General features: G+C 50.7%; 1 protein-coding gene across 1 annotated transcript; it reads right to left on the bottom strand.

The window, feature by feature from the left end:
• Positions 1-8,986: 8,986 nt before the first annotated feature.
• On the bottom strand, positions 8,987-11,681 carry FBXL14 (F-box and leucine rich repeat protein 14). Its single transcript, XM_056117745.1, has one exon. It carries the CDS (start codon positions 11,652-11,654, stop codon positions 10,452-10,454), a length of 1,203 nt encoding a protein of 400 aa, XP_055973720.1. The 5' UTR covers positions 11,655-11,681; the 3' UTR covers positions 8,987-10,451.
• Between the last annotated feature and the right edge of the window lie 11,786 nt (positions 11,682-23,467).

Genomic DNA, 23,467 nt, shown 5'->3' with positions numbered 1-23,467 from the left:
TATAAATTCAAGACAATGAAAAAACACAAGCTAACTTCTGTAAGACTCTGTTGAAGTTATGATTTATGGATATTAGCCAATATAGTGGTAGGCTCCCGCGCACGGTGCTTGGAGGCACCCGAGGGGTGGAGATGGGTGCTGAATCACGTGAGTGGCCGGAGAGGTATTTTTTCTTTGGGGCAGGGAGGAGACTGAGGTGGAGAAAGTCAATAAAAACCCCCAAACAAGACAAAAACATTTTGCATCTCTCTCCCTCTAAAGAAAATACGCTCGACTGCAGCGCTGTAGCATGGCCCTCCCATTGTTCATCGATTTGCTCGAGCGGGCACCAGTAACGTCTCCATCATGAGACTTGTTGTTACTGTGTTTGGCATATTGAATACGTCACGGGGAGCTTGCCAGGCCTTGCCATGAGGGCAGGATACTCTCGGTAGCTTGCTGGGCTCTCCGAGAGGGACAAAGGAATCGAACCCCGGTCCGTCACGAGCAAGGCAAAGGCTATAGCTCCATTCTCTTATTGCATATCCAGTTTTATTTCCAAAGCAAACAGGCAATTTGCTGCTAAGCCCTTGTACTTTGCTTCAGTGGGTTTCTGCAGTTCCCCATGTGATTCCATTGAAAATTAGGTCCTGGGGTGGGGTGGGGGGATTAGGGGGGTGGACCAACTGCCTCCCTCTGGGTCATGCTCCCCTGATTGTGCCAGTGGATGGGGCGGGTTGGGGGGTTCCAGGCTCTGGAAGTGTGGGGCCTTCTCTGCTTCCTGCACCAGCAAGCTGCCAGCTTGATACGGTTCAGGAAACCACAGAACTGGGCCATTCTGTTTTTAGGGTTGACTGTTGAAATGTTGTGCGCTTGAAATGAGCCGAAGGAGTTTGACAGTGTCGCTTTGATGTTTGTCATTTTCATAGGGTTTGCTTAAGACAGACTTGCTGGGCCTTTACATTTTTAATTCCACCCCCCCCCCACCCCGCCCTGGGTAATTCCCAACAGTGATTCTCTGAGCTTAGAAACTAAGACGGAAAACACTGCAGTAAGGATGGAAGGCAAGAATTCCATCTAAGGACATTAAGAATTTGAGGGGCTCTCCGCAGCTGTTCTAACTCCTCCCTGATTTTGCCCACCTGTCCAGTTTTAGCCTCCGTGATTTATTCGATTCTGAGGAATATCGGGAGTAAAATTTTTGGTTCTTCCCTATTGAGGCTCACTTCTCAGATCACGGAATATATGTGACATGCACAAGGGCCCTGGGTTTGATCCTGGCATGCCATAGCTTCCCTGCCACAGCTGGGTTGAGCCCTGATGGCCCCCATGCCACAGGAGAGGCTACCCCAAATGACACCGGTAAGGTGGCAGGGACCATTTTTCAAAGAGGAATATGGAAGCAGGAAGCTAGCCATATCCTCACAGGTATGTTTCTAAGAATGTCAGTTTGGGTACCGATTTCCTAAGTATGTTAATTTTGGACATCTGTAATAAAACTTTTTTTTTTTGCTTTTTTGGGTCACACCTGGCAATGCACAGGGGTCACTCCTGGCTCTGTACTCAGGAATTACTCCTGGCAGTGCTCGGGGGACCATATGGGATACTGGGAATCGAACCCCGGTCGGTCGCGTGCAAGGCAGATGCCCTACCCGCTGTGCTATCGCACCAGCCCCTGTAATAAATAATTTTATATATTTCTAGTAAGGAAAACAGTGTTTTCCAAACCCATGCTGCTTGTTTAGAAAAATTAATCTGCGGAAGGGATTTTCCAGAGGTAAGGGCACTTGCTTGATGCAGCCAAACCTCGTTCAATCCCTGGCACCACGTATTGGCACTGCCAGGAGTGATCCCTGAGCCAGGAGTAAACTTTGCTCGGCCAGGTGTGGGCCCTAAACCAACAACAACAACAACAAACAAAAATAAATCTGATCTCAAATAACTATTTCTCCACACTCCGATTACAGCAACTTGGATCTGGGATACAAAATTATTGGCAGATAGCTACGTGGTCATGAACTCCTCTTGGAGTTACATAAGTTGAGAACTGATCCACAAAAGAAGGGTGCCTGCTATTAACAAATTGGACACTTTTACTCTTTCTGGACAAGAGGGATTTGTAACAAAGACAGTGTGAAGTCAAGCCTTTTTATCCTGGAGTGGAGAGAAAAATAGCCGAGGTTTCTGCTTCGTAAAAGGATTGTGTGACGGACTTTCATCATGTGCTAGATGTATACGAGTTCTTAGCTTGGGGGGCTACCGCAGGCCATTCTCAGTCCTCACACCACCCCTGATGATTTTGTCAGGAAGCAGTGCTTTGGAAATAGTCTCGAGCTCGGAGGACAAGAGGGACAGACCTGACACTGGCGCTGGACCCTGTCTCTAGCCCACGGGCCAGTCTGCACTCATCTTTTCACCTCTTGCCAGAGTCCATTTTGTGTGGTTTAAGACGTCTTAAGGTCTTAAACTGGAGCGACAGCACAGCAGGTAGCGCGTGTGCCTTGCTCGCAGCCGACCGACCCGAGTTCGATTCCTCCGCCCCTCTTTGAGAGCCTGGCAAGCTACTGAGAGTATCTCACCGGCTCAGCAAAGCCTGGCAAGCTACCGGTGAGGTATTCGATATGCCAAACACAGTAACAAGTCTCACAATGGAGACGTTACTGGGCCCGCTCGAGCAAATCGATGAACAGTGGGAGGACAGTGCTACAGTGCTAAGACGTCTTAACTAGTAACAATGGCTTTCAGCATTCGGATTGGTTTTTTCCCTTATTCCTCATGAAAATAATGTTCTTGTTTTAGCACCTTTGAGAGCCAGGGGGTTGGGGTGACACCCTGATCCTCAGGAAAGATCAAATTGCGCCCTGCGCAGAGCACACATATCGATGTGCTTATTAAAGTCCCCCCAGCCTTGGTCCTGAGACCCCAGCCACATCACTCAGGAACATTCTTTTCAGCCTGTCAGGCCACTCTCCACTCTTAGAGGATTAAATGGACAATATCTGCCTGATTTGGGAGAGCAACCATGTGGAAATAGAAAGAATTGCACTCTGGGTTATGACTGAATTCTTCTAGCAAGTCATGTCCATGTCCCCCCCCCAAAAAATTGTCCTCCTCCCCCTCCAACACCACACACACACACACACACACACACACACACACACACACACACACACGATTTCTCCACTGCAGCTGCAGAGACTACAGTTCTCCTTGGTAGTTGACCCCTTTCCATTCCCACAAAGAAAAGCAAACTTACCAGGATGTGTCATGTGTGCCTTGCACAATTAGGCAGATGAGTAAAGAGATCATGAGAAAGGTAAGTTTGGGTTTGCTGGAAAGAGAAGGGGGACACATTTCTGGGTCAACAAATGCAGGCAGAGGAATTGCACTTCTGTCTTGTTTTACGTGGGGATGCCTCGCCTGTTGTACACTAGTGCTTTGTAGTTAAGAGCTCAAGCCGATGTCCTCTTTCTTGCGCCGGAACTGGGAGACTCAGCTCTACACAGTACCGAAGGTTCTGGATCGGTACAAGCTACTCCACCAGGCAAAGCCAAAGCGGTCCCTGGAAGAGAGGAAAAGACTGAAACTGATCAGTAGTGGTCAAGCGTATCTACAAGTATCTAGAAAGATCCGTTTTCTAAGAGCAAGTACACACTTCGCTTATTCCAGCTGTGCTGCTTACCTTCAGTAAATTCTTCAGCATGCCTCCTTGGTTCAAGTTTGAATGTCTTGCTTGACAACTTGCAGGAAAAATTAACTTGCTCCCTGGCTTCTCAACACTGTTTTGGCGAGAGTGGGATTTGGACCTTACCTGAGGGCGCTGTGATGCCGTCATAGAACCAGGGCCAACACCAGCGCCTCCGTCTGTACTGATTCTCGACTTGACGACTTCTTTGCACAAGTACAGTGATCATGTAGCCCAAGCAGAAGCTTAAGTTTGAATGCAGCTTTAAATTCTCCAATCCTGTGCTTACGATCTGTGTGATTTCATCCAAGAGCCTGGCACTCGGATGCCTGGGCGGCTGCACAGCACCAAGTTCCAACTTTGGACTTTACTAAAGTTATTGAAGTAACTGAAGTTTACTAAAATAACTTGGACTTTAGTAAAGGAAGAGAATTAACTTTTTTAAGTGATAAGTGAAAGTTATTGAAGTAACTGAAGTTTACTAAAGTAACTTGGACTTTAGTAAAGGAAGAGAATTAACTTTCAAAGAGAGTGGTAGGGGTTTTGTATTTGAGGCCACACCCAGCAGCGCTCAGCAGCTACTCCTGTCCAGTGCTCCTAGGGGCCTTATACAGTGGGGTCACTCCTAGGGATGACTGAATTTGGGTCTCACACTTTGCAGTCTGCACGCTAGCCTCTGGAGCCACCCCCTGCCCAAAAGGGAGCATGATGCAGGGAAAGAGAAAGGCAACCATGCTGTAGAAGTAACTCGAGCCCAGGGCTTCTTGGACCTTTTTCCACTCACAACCCTTTTTCATCCAAGGGTGGAATGCAACAGTAACAAACGCTACCAGAAACACTTTGGATTCCTTTTGCATTTGGTTTTGAATTGATATTTGGTTGTGGAATATTCAGGAACCTCTTACTGTTGCCGAATCTTTCGAGAGGCCCCCAATATCCAGCTGTGTGACCCCTCGTGGTGGGGTGTGGACGGATGGTTGACCACACGGAGTCTCTTTCTAGGAAGCCCAGCCGAGGGCGGGCTAAGGCCTTCCCCTACCAGCGTAGTCAGCCAGAAGCTGGTGAGGACTCCGTTCTGTTTTACAAAGTTGCTCTTTCAGTGAAGAGGTTCTTAGTCTTTTGCAACACTGTCTTCCCTGGGGCCAGCTACCCTTTCCCCCTTTGGAAATTCGAACTAAAACAAAGTCAAAAGTGAAAGGTCTCGCTCCCATCCCAAGGCCTGAATCAATCTTTCTAGTAACTCTCGTGGGGAAACGCCAGAATCTGGGGATTAGGCCATAACTTGACGCATAAGGCGTCCTGATAAAAGAGCAGAAGTCTTATCTCTCAAATCAAAACCCAGGCGCTGGAGAGATAGGAGGATCGAGGTTCCCATGTGGTCCCCCCCAACACTGCCCCCTCCCACAGCACCACCAGGAGTAATTCCTGAGCATCACCAGTGGGACCCAAAAAGCAAAAAAGAAAACACAATCCAATTTTTAAAATGAGAGACTGGTACACTGGCTTTTTCCCCATCTTTGTGGTTGGTTTGAATCATGAAAGATTCCCACGCAGTTTGTGTTTTTACTATTCAGGAAGGGACTGTAGGTTAGACAAGCATCTTTGGCCCTTTTGCCGAATGTGTTATAAATTAGCAGGGAGGAGTGCCCTCTGGGAAGCAGTGACCAGCTTGCGCTAAAGGCCCCTCGGGCTCCAGACACTCCTGACCACGAAGCTGGAATCCCGAGGAAACCGAGAGGGAAGGGACTCAAAGGGTGGCCTTTCCCGATTCCCTTGTTGCTTGAGGTTTATAGCTTCTAGATGATGACATTTATACTAAGTTCCTGTTTGGGTTTTTCAATAGATACACAAAACAATTTTGTTTTTTTTTTTAATTGTTTTTCTAAAAAACTGCCCTCGAGTGCCTTTTTGTGTGTATTTTGGGCCACACCCCCTGATGCTCAGGGGTTACTCCTGGCTCTCCACTCATGAATGATTCCTGGCGGTGGTTCAAGGACCTTCCGGGATGCCAGGGATTGTACCAGGTCGGCCCTGTGCAAGGCAAGCACCCTACATGCTGTGCTCTCTCTGGCCCCTGAGTGCCTTCTAAGTTTTGTACCACCCACAAGATTTGTACTGACTCATTTTCCCGCGTGCTTGTTCTAGAAAAACATTTCTTTCTGTTCCTCTCAGCATGGTATAATGCACCCGTGTTAGGAGGGCCCTGGGGGTTCTCCCACAGATTCTCTGCCAATCAGGCCTTGGGCAGGGCAAGGTGACACTGCTCAGGCCCTGGGGTGCTGAGGATTCCCCACACCCCATAAAGGTACTCAGGGTCTCCTGGGCTATACCCAGAAGTGCTGGGGAACTGTGTGGTACAGAGGGCCAAACTGGGTCAGCTGCATGCAAAGCCTGTGCCTTCCACCCTTATGATTTCTCCAGCCCCAGGCCAACTGGGCAAGGGACGGGGGCAGGGAGGATGTTGAGGAGGCTAGGGCCACAACTGGCTACTCTCAACTCTGAGGCAGATGAGTTCACTTCCAGAGATGCTTGGGGAGACCCTGCAGTGCCAGGGACTGGAACTGGGGTCAGTCACAGGCAAGGCCCCCAAACCCACCTCTTTATCCCCCTTAAGCAGTGCCTGCAGTAAGAACTTGCTCACATAATGTGTTCAAAGGGCTGGAGCGATAGCACAGCGGTGGGGCGTTTGCCTTGCACGCAGCCAACATGGCCGACCCGAGTTCGATTCCTCCGCCCCTCTCGGAGAGCCCTGCAAGCTACCGAGAGTATCTCGCCCGCAAGGCAAAGCCTGGCAAGCTCCTCGTGACGTATTGGAGATGCCAAACACAGTAACAAGTCTCACAATAGAGATGTTACTGGGCCCGCTCAAGTAACAATTGATGAACAATGGGAGGACAGTGACAGTGACAGAATGTGTTCGAACAGCTCACTTCTGTGAGGGGCACCTTGCTGACAATTTGGACCTCCTCAGACCAGAAGGGAGGTGCACTGCTACAACTGGGGGGTTTGGATGCCGGACTCCCCTCAATTAGTAGCGGGGGGGGGGGGGTTAATGCAAGCAGTATGCCATGACCTGAAAAGTAGGTCACCAGGTTCAGTGGTTCGCACCAACAGAACTTTACAAATAGCCAAGCACACCCTGGGTGCTCAGCACACTCTCATGTCTTTCCATCCCAACAGGGAGGAAGTTTAGCAGCCAGTGACTTATCAGATTAAGGATGCCCAGTTCAGGAAGGGCAGCAGACCCAAGACCTTAACTACCAAATTTACCCACCAACAGTCAAACTTCTCTTTGAACCTTTAAAGCAAAAAAAAAAAAAGGAAGGAAAGAAAAGAAAAAAACACAAGCGGAAACTCTGGTTAACAGTTGATATTGTTTCTTTGGGTGTTAAAATGCAGAAAGTAAGCAGAGCTTAAGACTTGGGAGGTTGGGGCTAGATTGATAGCACAGTGGGTAGGGCGTTTGCCTTGCATGTGGCTGACCAGGGTTCGATCCCCAGCATCCCATATGGTCCCCGGAGCACCGCCAGGAGCATCGCTGGGTGCGACCCAAAAAACCAAAAAAAAAAAAAAAAAGACTTGGAAGATGTTTCTCATTTTTCTTTTGGGGCCACCCCAGGGGTGCTGAGGAGGGCACAGGCACCCAGCGATTGAACCTGGGGCTCCCACATGCCACGCGCTTGTGCTCCAGCCTCCTGAGTTATTTCCCTGGCCCCGGTGCTCAAGTTTTTTGGGTTTTTTTGAGTCACACCCAGTAATGCTCAGGGGTTACTCCTGGCGGTGCTCGGGAGACCCTACGGGATGCTGGGACTCGAACCCGGGTCAGCCGCGCGCAAGGCAAACACCCTACCCGCTGTGCTGTCGCTCCAGCCTCTAGTGCTCAAGTTTTTATCTGTACAGTCATGCATGCCTCCTCCTGGAAGAAAAGCGCTCTAAGGCCCCGCAGATCGCTTTCCCTTCCTGCACTGTAATGTCAAATGCTGAGCTAGGAAGTTGACTCTGACTCAAAGTCCCTACTTCTTACCAAGCTTCACACTTATGACCCCCACCCGCTGGCAGTAAGCACTGTAACCTAAGAGAGAAGAAAGAGAGCCACACCTTCCCCAAAGAAAAAGGAAGATGGATCTAGTGTCAGGCTCAGTGAGACCCGATTGTAATGGGTCTCACTGCTCTCCAAAAAGGAACAATGCAGCTTTTGTGATATGTAAGCAGAAAGCCTGGAAATTTTACAGAACCATCTTATACCCCCCCCCCACCCCCAGAGAAACCTGTTTTCTAGTTCTCTTCCTGGAAAGCGGTATCGAACCTGCAAGGTTTCATGCTACTCGTATCAGCTCCTGCTGGCATCAAGTATTTTTTTGGCTGGGAGAAAAAGAAAACACCTCACAACAACAAAAACCAAGAACTCAAAATAATGCAGAAAGCCCTCTGTGAAACCAAGAATATGAATCACTCTTCTGTTTGTGCGCTCGAACTCTTCGTTTTCATAGACCAACCACGGGGTGTCAGATTATTGTCTCCTAAAGGGACTCTTGGCTAGAATTGTTGGCATTCATTTATCCGCCTGCTTTCAGGCTGAGAACCCTCCACAGAGAGGCTCGCTTTGGCCTCAAGTGCTTAAAATGCAAATATGGGAGAATTCCAGGCCAAGCTCCCCAGCCCAGGGAAAGTGCTTAAATACAGTGAGGGCTGGTGGAGAATGTTAAAGAGAGGGGCTGGGCCGCCCTCCTCCCTTCCTCTCGGACCCTCACCCTCACCCGCACTGGGATTCAGTATGCATGACTGCGCAGCAAGCCTGCGAGCTCGGCGCTCTTTTAACTTTGCTAACAATGGCTTCGGTTCCCTGCCTCCTCTCACACCCTCCCGCACCCACTAGGCACCCACGAGCCCACGAGTCTCTCTTCCCCACTTGCATATCTCGGGACCCACTCTCTCAGCCTTCCCTGGGATCTGGTTCCCCAGAAAAATTGACCACCCTAGCGGGGTGGGGAATCAATCGTGACTCTTACAAACCTAGTTGTTTTTTCTCTCTTTTTTTAAAGTTTCGTTTTGTTCAAGTTCTTTCCATTTCCACCGTGTTGACAGTTTAAAACCAAAAATGAGATCCATCTCCAGTCCACCCACATTTCTAAAACAAAACGCTTCAGTGTCAGTAGTAAACCTATACAGTAAGTTTTTAACCACAAGCTTATTCACACCACATACGGCTGCACCAAACTCGGTATCTTTTTTTTTCCTTTTAAGAGGACACAAACAGTACCTCCTACTTTGGCAGGGACCCAAACACGCATTGCCTTAAAAATAATTCACAGAAACAAGGCATTTTGTTTTTTGTCTTGTTTTTTTTTCAAAAACATACTTCATATTTCCTCTTTTATTATATAAATATCAGTTTAACCTTTTACTGTAAGAATATAAATGTTTTAAGAGGATCTTTGTTATTATTTATACAAATTCACAAACAGTACAATTAATTGATAAAGGTCTCTGGGTTTTTTTTTTTAACTCCATGGTCTCACATGTTGTTGTGGAGGACTCTAAAAAAATAAAATCCAACAGAAATTCATACACCCTACTCAAAAAGCAATTTTCTTTAAAGCCGCAAGTCCCAACGCCACCAAACAAAGTCATCTAATCCTCCATTTGGAAACAGAATCTTTTTTTTTTTAACCCACAAACTCCTCCCCCCTTTTTTTCTTTTTATTAACAGAACAGAGATAAGACATGAATTTCACTTTCCTCCCCTTCACATTACAGGCCCCGGGGCTTGCTCAGGCTCAGGCCAGCTCTGCTCCCGCGGACCGGCCTCACTGTGTGACCTTTTCATAGGGAAACTTCCAAGTGGGTAAGGATGGGGAGGGCAGAATTTGCATATATAATCATCATCTTCAAGACACAATCTGCATCTCAAACAAACAAAAACAGTTCAACTCTCATTTCTCCCACACACTTGTGCTATAAATTAAGTCAACATTTAGGAATAACATTGGGTGTTCTAATCACAATGGGCAAGGAGAGGCAGCCCCCCCCCCAAAAAAAAGAGCCAGATTGTGGGTATGGGGCACACTGGACGGGTGCGGTTTGAGAAGAAGCCAGAACAAAAAAAGATGTACAAACCCAATGAGCATCTTTCCAGTCTAGGCACAAAAATGTTTCAGTCTCAAAATATCTCTTGTAGAATTCCAGGGCTTCAGAGGAAAGAGTAAACTAAAACGAGGTAGCCAGACACTTTGAGATAGATATATATATATATAACTTATATATATATATAATATATAGGATATATTCAGCAGAGGGGGGAAAAAGTAATTCCAAATTTCTCCAAACATTTTTTTTTTGTCCGAGGAAGAGAAAGGGCATCCAAAATGAAATGTGCGCGATGGCAGGGTTCCGCAGCGGGTGCAGAAATGAGAAGGGACTGAAATTCGTTCCAACGTGGAAGGGGGCGAAGAGGCCGTTGTAGCTGGGTTGCTTTCCTCATCCATCTCCAACTCAAAACCAGATCACAGTATTCAAAGGGACGCTGAAGTCGAGGCGGGCATCTCCGCAGGCGCATCCCCCCCACCCCAGGACGGCAAGAACCAGCCTGCCCACCCCCAGTGCCAAATGCCTCGAGGGGGCGGGGGGCAGGGAGAGGGCGGCTCCGGCCGGGCCCCTCTCCATCCATCCCGGGGCAAGAGCAGCCCGGGACCCGGGGAGGAGGAGGCCAGAGACATCGGCCCGGCGCATCCCTCGGCGGCGGCCGGCCGGCCGGGGCGCGGGGGTGGGGGGGTAGGACCAGCCGCCCTCACCTGACCTTCTCGCTGTCCGTCATCTGCCAGAGGCCCAGGTTGAGCACCTTGAGGCAGGGCAGCTGCGTGATGCGCTCCAGGCCGCGCTTGGTGATGCGCGTGCAGCCGTAGAGGTCGATGCCCGTGAGCTGGCTCAGGTGCTCGGCGATGAGCTCCAGGCCGCGGTCGGTGATGCGCACGCACTGGCCGATGTTGAGCGTGCGCAGCCCGTGCATCTGGCGCACCATGCGGTTGATGCCGTCGTCGCTGATGTGGCAGGAGCAGAGCGACAGCGACTTGAGGCCGTCCAGGCCCTGCGCGATGTAGGCCAGGCTCTGGTCGCCCACCTTGTCGCAGAAGGACACGTCCAGGCCCGAGAGGCGCAGGCTGCCCATGGCCAGGTGCATGATGCCCGTGTCGCTGATGTTGTCGCACGAGCGCAGGTTGAGGCTGCGCAGGCTGCCCATGTGCGACAGGTGCAGCAGGCCGGCGTCCGAGATGCCGCCGCAGAAGCTGAGGTTGAGCAGCCGCAGCCCCGCCAGCCCGCGCGCGATGTGCTTGAGCGACAGGTCCGTGAGCTTCTGGCAGTCCTGCAGCGTGAGCTGCTCCAGGCGCAGGCAGCCCTCGGCCGCGCTGCGCGTCATGCCCGCCAGGTGCCCGATGCCCACGTCCGAGAGGTGGCGGCAGCTGCGCAGGTTGAGGCTCTTGAGGCGCTGCAGGCCCCAGGCGATGAGCAGCAGGCCCGTGTTGGTGACGTTGCTGCAGCCGCCCAGCTCCAGCACCTCGAGCCCCTTGAGGTACTGCGCGATGCGGCCCAGGCTGCTGTCGGTGATCTGCTTGCACAGGCTCAGGTTGAGGGCGCGCAGGGAGCCGATCTCCTGCACGAACGCGTGGCCCAGGCCGTTGTCGGTGAGGTTGTAGCAGCCGCTGAGGTTCAGGCTCTCGATGTGGGCCATGCCCTGGATCACGTAGCTGAGGCTGCGGCGGAGGCTCAGGATCTGCACGCGCCGGATGCCCCGGGCCTGCAGGCTGGGGAACAGCGACGGGTTGGCCCGGCGCAGGTGCAGCTTGGCCTCCACCCCCCGCCACACGGACTTGTGGTAGGCGGCGTCCCGCCAGGCCGTGCACACCTGCGCCGCGCGGCCCTTGTCGCGCACGTCCAGGTAGCCGAAGATCATGGCCAGCAGCTCGGGGAACAGGCTGGAGATGTGCGTCTCCATCTTCCGCCCCCTCCCCTCCTCCTCCCGGGCTGCGCTCCCGGGCGGGGGGAGGCGCGCGGGGCCCGGCGGCGACGGTCGCGGCTGGCCCGGCCGCCTGGGCCCACGGCCAGCGCCTCCCGCCTTCCGGCCGCCGCGGCTCGTCCGTCCGTCCGTCCGTCCGCCCGCCCGCCCGCCCGTCCTTCCTGCCCGCCCGCGGCGCCGCCTCCCGCCCGCCCCCCGCCCGCCCCGGCTCCGCGCGCTCACATCCCGGGCGGGGCCGCGCCGGCCGCCCGCCCGCCCGCTCGCCGCCCGCCCGCCGCCCGCCCCGCGCCCCTCGGCCCTAGGCGCGCCGCGCTCGGGGGGCGCCGCCCGGCCGCATCCCCCTGGGCGCCGCCAGCCTGCGCGGCCCGCGGGGCTCGGGGCCGGGGGCTTCCTGCGCCTTTGTCTCTCGCCGCCTTTTCAAACCTCCCAGCCGGGACGCCCGCACTCGGCCGCCCCGGCGCGGGGGGCGGACCCTGCGGCCGCGCCGGGCCGGCCGCGCCCGCGCCCGCCCCGGGCGTCGGGGGGCTGCCAGCCCGAGCCCCGGCGAGCCGGCAGGCGCGCGCGCTCGCTCGCCGCCCCCGCCGCCCCCCGGGCCCCTCCGCGGCCCCCCGGCCCCGCGCCCCGCGCCCCCCCCCCGCGCGCGCCCCGCGATGGTACGGGCCGGCGCCGCCGGAAGTGCGCGGCCGTCGCCCTGGAGACCGGGGCCCGCCTCCGCGCCGCCCCGGGCCTTAACCCCGTCGGCGCCGCGCCCGCCGCCCCGCGCCCCCCCCCCTCCCGCGCGCCTCCCGCTCGCCCCGGCCCGCCCGGCCACGCCCCACACCCCCGTCCGGCTCCTCTTTCTTTTCTTTTTCTTTTTTCTTTTTCTCTTTTTTTTCTTGTCTTTTTTTCTCTTTTTCTTTTTTGCTTGTCTTTTTACTTTTTCTTTCTTTTTCTTTTTTCTCTTTCTTTTTTTCCCTTTTTCCTCTTTTTCTTCTTCTTTTTCTTTCTTTTTTTCTTTGCGGCTGACGGCTCCGCGGGCTTTTCCCGTCGGTGGGCGCTGCAGTTTCCCAGCCCGACTTTTACACCCTTCTGCCTTTATGAGCCTTGCGAAACCCGAACCCGCTCCGGGACCTGATGGTCACCCCCCCACCCCGACTCCTCTCTCTCTCTCTCCCCATCTCTCTCCTCCCTCCAGCTGTCCCTTCCTCCCAGTTGTCCTGCCCCCCCCCCCCCCGCCCCCGATCCCCCTTCCCCTAACGAGGAGCACCTGGCCTTTATTTCATCCAGACCGGCTTCACTTCGCACCGACCCCCAAGGCCCCGCTCCGAGGTTATCCGCGGCCACTTCCTTCCCGCCTCTGCGGGTGTTTCCAGAAGGGGTTTCCCTCCGTCCCGTGGACATCGAAACTCCCCTCTGCTGGCTGCTAAACGGGGCGGTGGGAAGTGCCCCTTCCCGAGCCTTTTCCTTCTTGGCAGCCCCTTAGACTGTATAGAAATTGGATGGCCCGGCTGAATACTGAGCATACGTAGGTTTAGGTGGGGCTAGTACAGAAGCTACTTTTAAATAAAAATGACGACTGGGCTTGGTTTAGCAGTATGTCCCACTCCATAACGTAAATGAATTCAGGGTCTTAAATACCCACACAAAGGGTAGGGTTTCTTTTCAACTATCCTTAAATGTTTAGAAAATAGCTTTTTCCCCCCCTTTTCTGTAGGATTAGACAACTTGATTTATCTAGCAAAAAATGGTGGGGAGGGGGGGAGTCCCATAGATTCACTCTTGGGTATACCTCATTTCAGCCCCACCTCATTTCCTGTTACCGATGAGGAAGTGCAGAGATAAATTTGGGGCCATAGAGATAGTACAGCATGTAGGGTGTTTGCTTTGCAAGCCCGTGACCAGCCCGGGTTTGAGCCTGGAAGCACCTATGGATGGTTCCCAAAACCCCACCAGGAGTGATTCCCCAGCACAGAGCCAGGAGTAGGTCCCGCACTGCTAGTTGTGGCCCAAAAACTAAACAGAAAAACAAATTTACAAGTTTGCTAACTCAACCCCAGTGCACACGGTGTGAGTCTCCATAGACTATTCTCATCTTCCTCAAATAATGCACTCGGTGGAGATGATTCTAGATGTGGCACTCTGACCATGTGCGGCTGGGTGGGGTGGTGGCAGTACATACTGTTCTCCTGAGGTGTCTGAGGTCTGTTATCTCAGTCACTTCTACCTAAACTTTTACCTTAAGCTCTTCATGACATTGATTTGTCTTATTGTTGTATGGATGGAGATGTGTTTGTGTTGAAGCCAGCATCTCAATCCAAATCGCCATAAATTCTGCAGAACTCTACTACAGATCACTCAGGTGGGCTGGGGAGGGCAGACTTGCAGACTGGTAGTCCGACCTACTGGATCGTCACTGAGAAAGAGAAAGGGACAGAAGGCGGGAGGGGAGGGGTATCAGTGGCCCCTTCTGGTATCAAGTATGAAGAGTCAGTCAGACGTACCTGAAAGCACTTATTTCAGGAACTGGCCGCCTGGTTCTAGCGAAGCCTTCTTGAGTTGAACTCTAGAATCTTAATATCAATCTTTTGTTCTGTTTGTTTGTTTGGGGTCACATCCTGCAGTGTTCAGGGCTTATCCCTGGCTCTGGACTCAGGCATCAGTTCTGGCGGGGCTGGGAAGGGCCATATGGGAATTAAACTGCTCTGGCCGCGTGCCAGGCAGGCATCCTGCCGACTACACCGTCCCTCCAGCCCCAGTAGTCTGCTTTTGAAAGGACTTAAACATTTTTAAGGTATTTTCAGGACCTTCAGCACCGTGATTATTTTCATGTTTCACAAATAGGATACTCCTTCTCCCATCTCCTTTTCATTTCAGTAGCTGTGTTAGCGGAGGGTGGCTCAAGGAAAGTTGGTTTAGGCTCGGGTTTGTGTTCAAGGAACTGAGCACATGCTTTGCACGCAGACCTAGGTCCCGTCCTTGGCACTCCATGGTCTCCTGACACCTCCGAGAATAACTCCTGAGCATAGAGCCAGGAGTCCCCGCCGGGTGTGACCCGAAAAAGAAAGAAAATTAAAACAAACTAGAGGAAAAGAAGGTGAAGGAACAAACTAGAGGCTGGAGGGATAGTCTGGTAGATAAGGCACTTGCTTAGCACCCAGCCATCTACGTTCAATCCCTGGCACCACACACGGTCCCCTGAGCAACATCAGGAGTAAGACCTGAGCACAGACAGGCGAATAAGGATCTGGGTTCCATCCCTGGCATCACACGTCATCATCACCATCATCATCATCATCATCTACATCATCGTCAGCATCATTTTTAAATGGACAAGTGAATATTCTTCAAAGAAAATATACAAGCAGCCAATAAATATACAAATGACCAAAGAGCACAAAAGAAGTAATTGCTAGGGAAATGCAGGGAAAAAAACACAATAAGGGGTGATAACTCGAAGGATGTGTGTGCATGCTTCACATGCAGGAATCCTGGGTACAGTCACCCACACTGCATTATGCCCACGCACTGCTAGGACTGACCCTCGAGCTCAAGACCCCTGAGTACTGCTGAGTGTGTCCCCAAGATGGTAAAGGTAAAGGTAAAGGCCCTCCCGTTGATCGTCGATTTGCTCGAGCGGGCCCAGTAACGTCTCCATTGGAGACTTTGTTGTTACTGTGTCTGGCATATCGAATACTCTCGGTAGCTTGCTGGGCTCTCTGAGAGGGGCGGAGGAATCGAACTCGGGTCGGCCATGTTGGCTGCGTGCAAGGCAAACGCCCTACCGCTGTGCTATCGCTCCAGCCCGTCCCCAAGATGAAAAGAGAAAAAGAAAACAAGCAAAACTCCCCCAATGCCATCGCTATTGCCCCTGATCCTTTAGGATGGCTCCTATTGAAAACACAAAAAATTAACAGGTGCTAGTGAGAGTGTTGGGGAATTGGAACTCTAGTGACCTATTAGTGTGGAAGTAAAATGATTAAAAAAAAAAAGCTACTAAGGAAAACAGTTTGGCGGTTCCTCAAAAAGTTAAATTTAAGGGGATATGGTGCTGCCAGCAGGTCAATCTGTACCTGTACCTGATGGCAACGTCAGACTTTCAGATACCCCAAAATTGCTGCTGTGCCTTTGGCCAGACCCCAAAAACTTGGGGCAAAGTTTACCAAGAAAGTAAACAGTCAAAAGTTAGGTATGTGGGAGACACACCCACAAACCACCTCCGGCTCAGCTATAGAATTGGAGGCAAGGCCTCTTTGGTTCCTGATCGAACTGCTTAATGGCCATGATCCCAGAGACTCAGAAACAAATCTCGGAATCCAAAGGCTTTTGGCAGAAATGCATCCGGTCCCTGCAGTAAGTTACAGGTGCTGGGCCAACCCAGGTGGGAATAGGTTTCGTGCCTTGGCCTGTTCCCCCTGACGGCCCAGTGGCCACCATCCTTCAGAGGCCACTGGACAGTCAGGTTTGGGCCTGCAGTGACGAGTCACGCGGGGCCTCACCAGATGGGGGTGGAACCGGCCCTTTCCTCCCCATCCCAACGAGACCCTGATTCGCCGCCTACAAATGGCCTCTCTGGCTCCTGATCAAGCTGATTAACGGCCATGATCCCAGAGACTCAGAAACAAATCTTGAAACCCAGCAGCTTTTGGCAGAAATGCATTTGGACTGCATACAAGGTGGCTGCTGGCTCAGAGCTTATTGGAAGGCCAGGTATGAGCCGGCGGTGACTGGGCAACTGCAGTCTCATGGGAAGGGGGGCAGTACTGGCTTGTCCTTCATGCCCTACTGAGTTCACGAGTTGCCCCCCACAAGTGGCTCTCTGGCATGGCCATGGCTCCAGAGGCAAAAGGACTTAATCCAGAACCCGGCAGCTTGCAGCAGAAAAGTGAATGGACCATGTGTTAAACTACAGCGCCATGCCTCCCCTGGAGGGAAAGGGTGTTGCTCCCTTTCACCTTTTCCCCCCCCTGGCAGCAAGGTGGCCGCCGCCACCTCAGAGCTTATAGGAAAGCCAGGTATGAGCCAGCAGTGATGGGGCAACTGCAGTCTCATGGGAAGGGGGGTGGTACCGGCATGTCCTTCACGCCCTTCCGAGGTCACGAGTTACCCCCCACGAGCGGCTCTCAGGCATGGCCATAACACCAGACACACAGAAACCAATCTCGTAATTATCTGGCTCTTTGCAGAAATCCAAAATCGTGGCCGCGTGACATTATATGATTCTCATAACCAGCTATAGAAAACAAAATATTTCACAATGCCTTTTCAGCAATTCTGATTGTTTGAGGGGAAATTCTAAACAATAATGGTTCATCTTTTGTCGAAATAATGAATGTAATCAATGTAGAGAAGAGTTAAGTAGAAATCATCTGCCTTACAGGTATTTGGAAGGGTGGGGGGGGGGGTATACTGCGATTCTTGGTGGGGAAAAATGAGTACTGGTGAAGGGAAAGGTGTTTGATCACTGTATGACCGAGACTTAAACCTGAAAGCTTAGTAACTTTTCCCACAGTGATTCAATAAATAAATATAAAAAGAAAAAATAAATAAAAATTTAAAAAAATTAAGGTGGAGTTCATGCTCAATTCAATCAGCTAATCAGTGGCTGAATAAATAGCAGTACTCCTACCAAAAAAAAAGTTAAATTTAGGGGCCAGAGGGATAGTGGAGCAGTAGGGCATTTGCCTTGCACGTGGCTGACCTGGGTTCTATCCCCAGCATCACATATGGTCCCCTGAGAACTGCCAGTGCAGAGATGCAGAGCCAGGGGTGATCCCTGAGCATTGCCAGTGCGACCCAAAAAGAAAAAAAAATGAAAAATAGAACCACCATATGATCCATTCACCATTTCCACTTTTGAATGTATGTAAAAAATGAAAGCTGTCCTAAATAGATATCTCTATACTCCTGTTTGCAGCATTATTCACAATGGTCAAGGGTGGAAACGGCACGTTGGTCTACTGATGAATGCGGGGATAAGCAAGCTATGATATAAATATACAGTGTATCATGATTCATCCCTTAAAAAGGAAGTTCTGACACGTGAATACCACACTTTAGGACAGTATGGTGGGTGAAATAAGCCAGTCACACACACACACACACACACACACACACACACACACACAGACAGACAGACAGAGAATTGTTCTACAATATCAAGTTTTTAGTTACGTAGAGTAATGGAAGCCATAGGAATAGCAAATAAAGTAGTAGGTGCCAGGGGCTAGAGAGAAGGGGGAAGAAGTCATTATTTCATGGGTTCAGGGTTTCCATTTTGCGAAATGAACAAGTTCTGGGAATCTGCTGCAGAATATGATTCTAGTTTTCCTTTCCTCCTTTCTTTTTTTCTTGTTCTAGTGAAGCAAGATAGTTTTATTGAATGAAGTTCACTAAAAGACATGAGGGGAGAGAAGGAGAGGAAATACGGCTCAAGAGAGAACACGAACTTTTCCCGAGTGGAAAAAGGCAGAAAGAGAGAGGTATGAGGGAGAAAACAGGCTTGAAGAGCAAGCCTACTTCTTCTTTTGTGTTTGGATTACACCAGGTAGTACTCTGGGATCAGTCCTGGTGGGACTGAATGGTTAAAGGTGGCACTTAAAATGGTTACGAATACAGCTGGTAAGACGCTGGCCTTGCATGTGCTCCACCAGGATTCAATCCCAGGCACCCCAGGAGTGATCCCTGAGCACTGCCCCAAAACAAAACAAAACAGAGGTTAAGTTGGACTGGGAGATGGCCCCGTGTTGAGCACATGCCTTTCACGTGACCAAGGCCTGAGTTCAATCCGTTGGGTCACCAGAGCTCTGAGCACCACTGGACATGGCTCTTGAAACCCCCTGAGCTCCTTCAGGGAAAGGCCCCAATAGAAAAATTAATTTTAAGAAATGGCTCGCTCTTCAAACCAGTGTTCTCAGGTTCTCCCTTGAACACATATCTCGCTTGCTTGTCTCTGTTCCTTTGCTTATTTCTACTCTGGAGAAGCCTGTGTTCTCTCTTGAGCACACACTTTTCTCTTTCTTTTCCCTCACATCTTTCTAAATACGTTTCAATAATAACTATCTTGCGGGGCTGGAGCACTAGCACAGCGGGTAGGGCGTTTGCCTTGCACGCGGCCAACCCAAATTTGATTCCCAGCATCCCATATGGTCCCCTGAGCACCGCCAGGAGTAATTCCTGAGTGCATGAGCTAGGAGTAAACCCTGTGCAATGCCGGGTGTGACCCAAAAAAGCAAAAAAAAAAAAAAAAAAACCCACCAACAATAAACTATCTTGCTTGGGTTGGAGCGACAGGACAGTGGGGAGGGTGTTTGCCTTGCATGAGGTTGACCTGGGTTCGGTCCCTGGCATCCCATATGGTCCCCTGAGCACCATACCACTAGGAATGATTCCTGAATCAGAGCCAAGAGTAACCCCTGAATACTGCCAGGTGTGACTCAAAAAAACAAACAAACAAACAAACAAAAACCTCAAAAAAAAACCAACCAAACAAAAACCTAACAAAAAAACAATCTTGCTTCCAAAAATAAAAATGGTTAAGATTCAGGGACCAGAGATATAGTCCGGGGGTTAAAGCACTTGACTTGCACTAACCAACCCCACTTCCGTCCTCAGCACACCAAGCTCTGCCAGGAGTCACCACTGAAAGAACGTAGAGTCAGGAGTAAACCCTGAACATGTAGGGTGTGGTCCCAAAGCCCAAAATAAAAATATGGTACATCTCCTGTTTCTTCCCACAACTAAAAGTTAAAAGGTTAAAACAGAATGAACAGTTTGAAGGAGGTAAATGGAAAGGGAAAGGTGAAATGTTCTCACCTCAGCAGATTGCCAAGGCTGAAGAGGCTTCCCTTGTACCTGGCCAATCTACAGATTCAATTCCTGGCACCCCATAGGGTCCCTTGAGTCCTGCTGGGGGTGGCTCCAAGCCCCAAAATAGAATAAATAAAAAATAAATGCATACATCAACCGTTTTGTACATTTTTTAAAAAAATACCAAGAACACCCTGAAATATTTATTTACCCCCTTCCATGTTATTAGTTTGCTATATCCTGTGAACACAGGCATTATCCACCGCAATAAAAATCGGGACTTAAGATCTGTGCAGCTAGAGCCTCTCATTAGGATGACTGTACAGTTTATTACCACACTGGAAAAACTTGTGAGGTTTGTGAAAGGAGGCACAATTAATAATCACCCTTAGATAAACAGTCACTCCCTCCTTCAATTTTGGAAAGAGGACTGGCCATTTGTAACTGGTAACAGTTGTCTACTCAGATATTTTATATATTTTCAGGCATCAGACTCAAGTATTAGAAATAGTTTGATAGAATACTCCTAAATATCACGATTATCCTTATTACTATGAATACAAATCCAGAAGCTAAGGAGATAGCTTAAGTTCCTGGGTTGGAACACATGCATAGCAGTGTGTGTGTGTGTGTGTGTGTGTGTGTGTGTGTGTGTGTGTGTGTGTGTGCTGGCTTGGGGTCAACTCTGACTCTGCTCAGGATGTACTCCTGGCACTGAACTCAGAGATCACTGATCCTGGCAGGGCTCAGTTCACCATATGGGGATTAGACCCAGATCAGCTTTGTTCGAGGCAAGTAAACTACCAGCTGTACGACTCCGGCCCCATGCCTAGCATTATTAAGGCTTCACATTCACTCCTTGGCACCACAAGGCATCTCATGTACCACAGGGTGTGGCCCCAGTGTTCTTCTAGCATTGCCAGGACTACACAGCGCTGTAGGCACCAGGCCCAGCTCCAAATGTTAGGCCCTGCACTACCAGCCAAGTATTGTCAGGGCTAGCCTGGGGTGCCAAACACTGCTGGGAAGGCCCCTCTCCCCAACAAAAAGGGAAACTAATGTTTAAACAGTTTCGGGAATGGGACCCGAAAGATGGTAGAGCAGGTAGGGTGCTTGCCTTGCTTGCCTGGCCCGCAGAGACCTGGGTTTGATCTCTCGCACCACAGATAGTCCCCTGAACCCTCCCAAGAGTGGTCCTTGAGTGCAGACCCACTCCTGGATGTGGCTGGGGGAAAAAAAAGCCAACTCAATTAGCAAATAAATAAATAAGTAAACAGTTAAAGTACTTGTTATATAAAAAAAAATCTGTCATCCCTAAAACAAAAAGCTTAGGTGCCTTTCAGGGTGCCAAGCACTTGAAAGAAGGATTTTTTTTTCTTTTTGGGTCACACCGGCAATGCACAGGGGTTACTCCTGGCTTTTCACTCAGGAATTATTCCTGGCGGTGCTCAGGGGACCATGTGGGATGCTGGAATCGAACCCAGGTCAGCTGCATCCTTCCTTCTTCCTTTCCTCCTTTCCGTCTTTCTTTTTTGGGCCACACCAAACCGTGCTCAGGCCTTACTCCTGGTTCTGTGCTCAGGGATCACTCCTGGATGGTTCTGGAGACCATGTGGGGTGCTGGGGATCAAATCCAGTCAGCTGTATGCGAGGCAAACGCCCTACCCACTGGACTATCCCTCTGGCTCCTCAGTCCTTTATCTGAACACTCAGTTCTTCTCTGGAATTGGAATTTAGTACGTGAGGTCAGAAAATTTTCATCTGCAGTATGAACTTTGCTCCTGCTCTTGAAATTGAAATGCTTTGGGTACGTTTTACTCTCCTGTCTTTCTTTTTTTGCGGGGGGGAAGGATACATACAGGTAATGCCCAAGGGTTCCTCCTGGCCTTTCACTCAGGAATTACTCGTGGCAGTGCTCAGGACCATATGGGGTACCAGGAATCAAACATGGATTGGCCACATGTAATGTAAGTGCCCTACCCACTGTACTATCTTTCCGGCCCCTGTCCTGGCTTCCTCAATGGCCCTCTTTATTCTTCCCTGACAGTAGAGTTTGTCAGTTCACAGACATCCAGGCAGAGATGGAGAAGGGCTTCTTCACTGGCTCATGAATGTGAGGGCCTTCCAGTTGTGGATTCCCTTGTCGGAGTCTTCAATAAGCTGATCCCTGGGGGGTCTGGAGCAATAGCACAGCGGGTAGGGGTTTGCCTTGCACGTGGCCGACCCAAGTTCAATTCTCAGCATCCCATATGGTCCTCTGAGCACCAGCAAGAGTAATTCCTGAGTGCAGAGGCAGGAGGAACCCCTGAGCATCCCCAGGTGTGACCTCCCCCCCAAAAAATAAGCTGACCCCTGGGCCCTGTCCCCGGGCCACCTGGGACTCTGACCCCAGCACAGAGGTCAGAACTGTGCATCAGAATCCCAGTTAGAGTTTTGTGGCCTTCAGCAAAGTGGCTTAAATTCTTTGACTTTAAGACATCTCCTCCTGTCTCAAAGGGAAAATGACAGGAGACATTTCTTCCTGTCTCAAAGGGAAGCGATTTCTGATCGTGAAACTTTTGTGAAAATTCCTGAAGCAAAAGAAAGCTATGGGACAGAAAGGCCCAGGGTGAATCTGGGCATACAAAAGGGGTGAAATCGACGCCCCTTCGGGTTTTCTTTCATGAATGCACAATGGGAGGCAGGAAAAATGCACACAAATGTGCCACCAAATTGTACAGATATACATCTGCGGATGGTTAGGTGCTTTTCTTTAAACTTTATTTCCTGTTTTTAAAAAATGTAGGGATCGGGGCTGGAGTGATAGCACAGCGGGTAGGGCGTTTGCCTTGCACGCGGCTGCCCTGGGTTCAATTCCCAGCATCCCATATGGTCCCCTGAGCACCGCCAGGGCTAATTCCTGAGCGCAGAGCCAGGAGGAACCCCTGTGCATAGACTGGTGTTGCCCAAAAACAGAAAAAAAAAATGTAGGGGTTAACAGAACAGAAACATAGCAGAAGTGTGCGAGCGAAATAAAATCTGCCAGTGAAAGCAGGCCATCCCTCTCTTGGCACCTCATTTTCTCAGTGTGGAAGGGCAGCACTTTCTAGAACTTCCTTCTGTTAGACAAACATTCCTTCTGCTGCCTTTGACTTCACACACTCGGCTCAGCTCACAGCAGCGGTTCTCAAACTTGAGTAGGTACCAGAATCCCCCCCAGGAGTGTCTGAAGCAAAAGGCATTTGCATTCTTAGCAGTCCTGGGCTTCTGCCGCTGACCCTGCCCCACTATCCACCCCCCCCCCGCCCCGCCCCAGCCCGGTCCCCTGCGTGGAGAATGACTTGCAGAACCACTCACCACCCAGGTTTCTTCCTTCTGCTTTAAAACACTGGGAGGGAAGGGGGCAAAGATAGTACCGCAGTAAGACACTTGCCTTGCAGATAGTACAGTGGGGAGGGCACTTGCCTTGACTCTGCCAACAGGGTTCCATCCCTGGCACTTCGTGTGGTCCCCTGAGCATGGCCACCAGGAGTAGCTCCTGAGCACCGTTGGACATGGCTTCAAAGCTGAACAGTACAAAACCTTGTCTCTGCGCTCTCTCTCTCTCTCTCTCTCTCTCTCTCTCTCTCTCTCTCTCTCTCTCTCTCTCTCTCTCTGGTGATGGGAGGAGGAGCATACCCGGCAGTGCTCAGGGCTTACTCCTGGCTCTGCACTCAGAGATCACTCCTGGCAGAGCTCTGAGCTCTGGCAGGGATTGAACCTGGGCTGGTCATATGCAAGGCAAACACCTTCTCCACTATACCATTGCTCATTGCTCTGTCTGGCCAGCTCCTGCTTGCTTGCTTGCTTTCCTTCTTTCCTTCCTTCCTTCTTTCTTTCTTTCTTTCTTGCTTTCTTGCTTTCTCTTTCTTTCTTTTCTTTCTCGCTTTCTCTTTCTTGTCCTTTCTTTCTTTCTCGCCTTCTCTCTTGCTTTCTCTTTCTCACTTTCTCTTTCTTTCTCGCTTTCTCTTTCTTGCTTTCTCTCTTTT

This window comes from Sorex fumeus, unplaced genomic scaffold (genome assembly GCF_029834395.1).
Source record: "Sorex fumeus unplaced genomic scaffold, SorFum_2.1 ptg000036l, whole genome shotgun sequence".
Lineage (NCBI taxonomy): Eukaryota > Metazoa > Chordata > Mammalia > Eulipotyphla > Soricidae > Sorex > Sorex fumeus.
The sequence above is the reverse complement of the archived record's forward strand: the minus strand, read 5'-3'. Positions and strand labels throughout refer to the sequence as shown.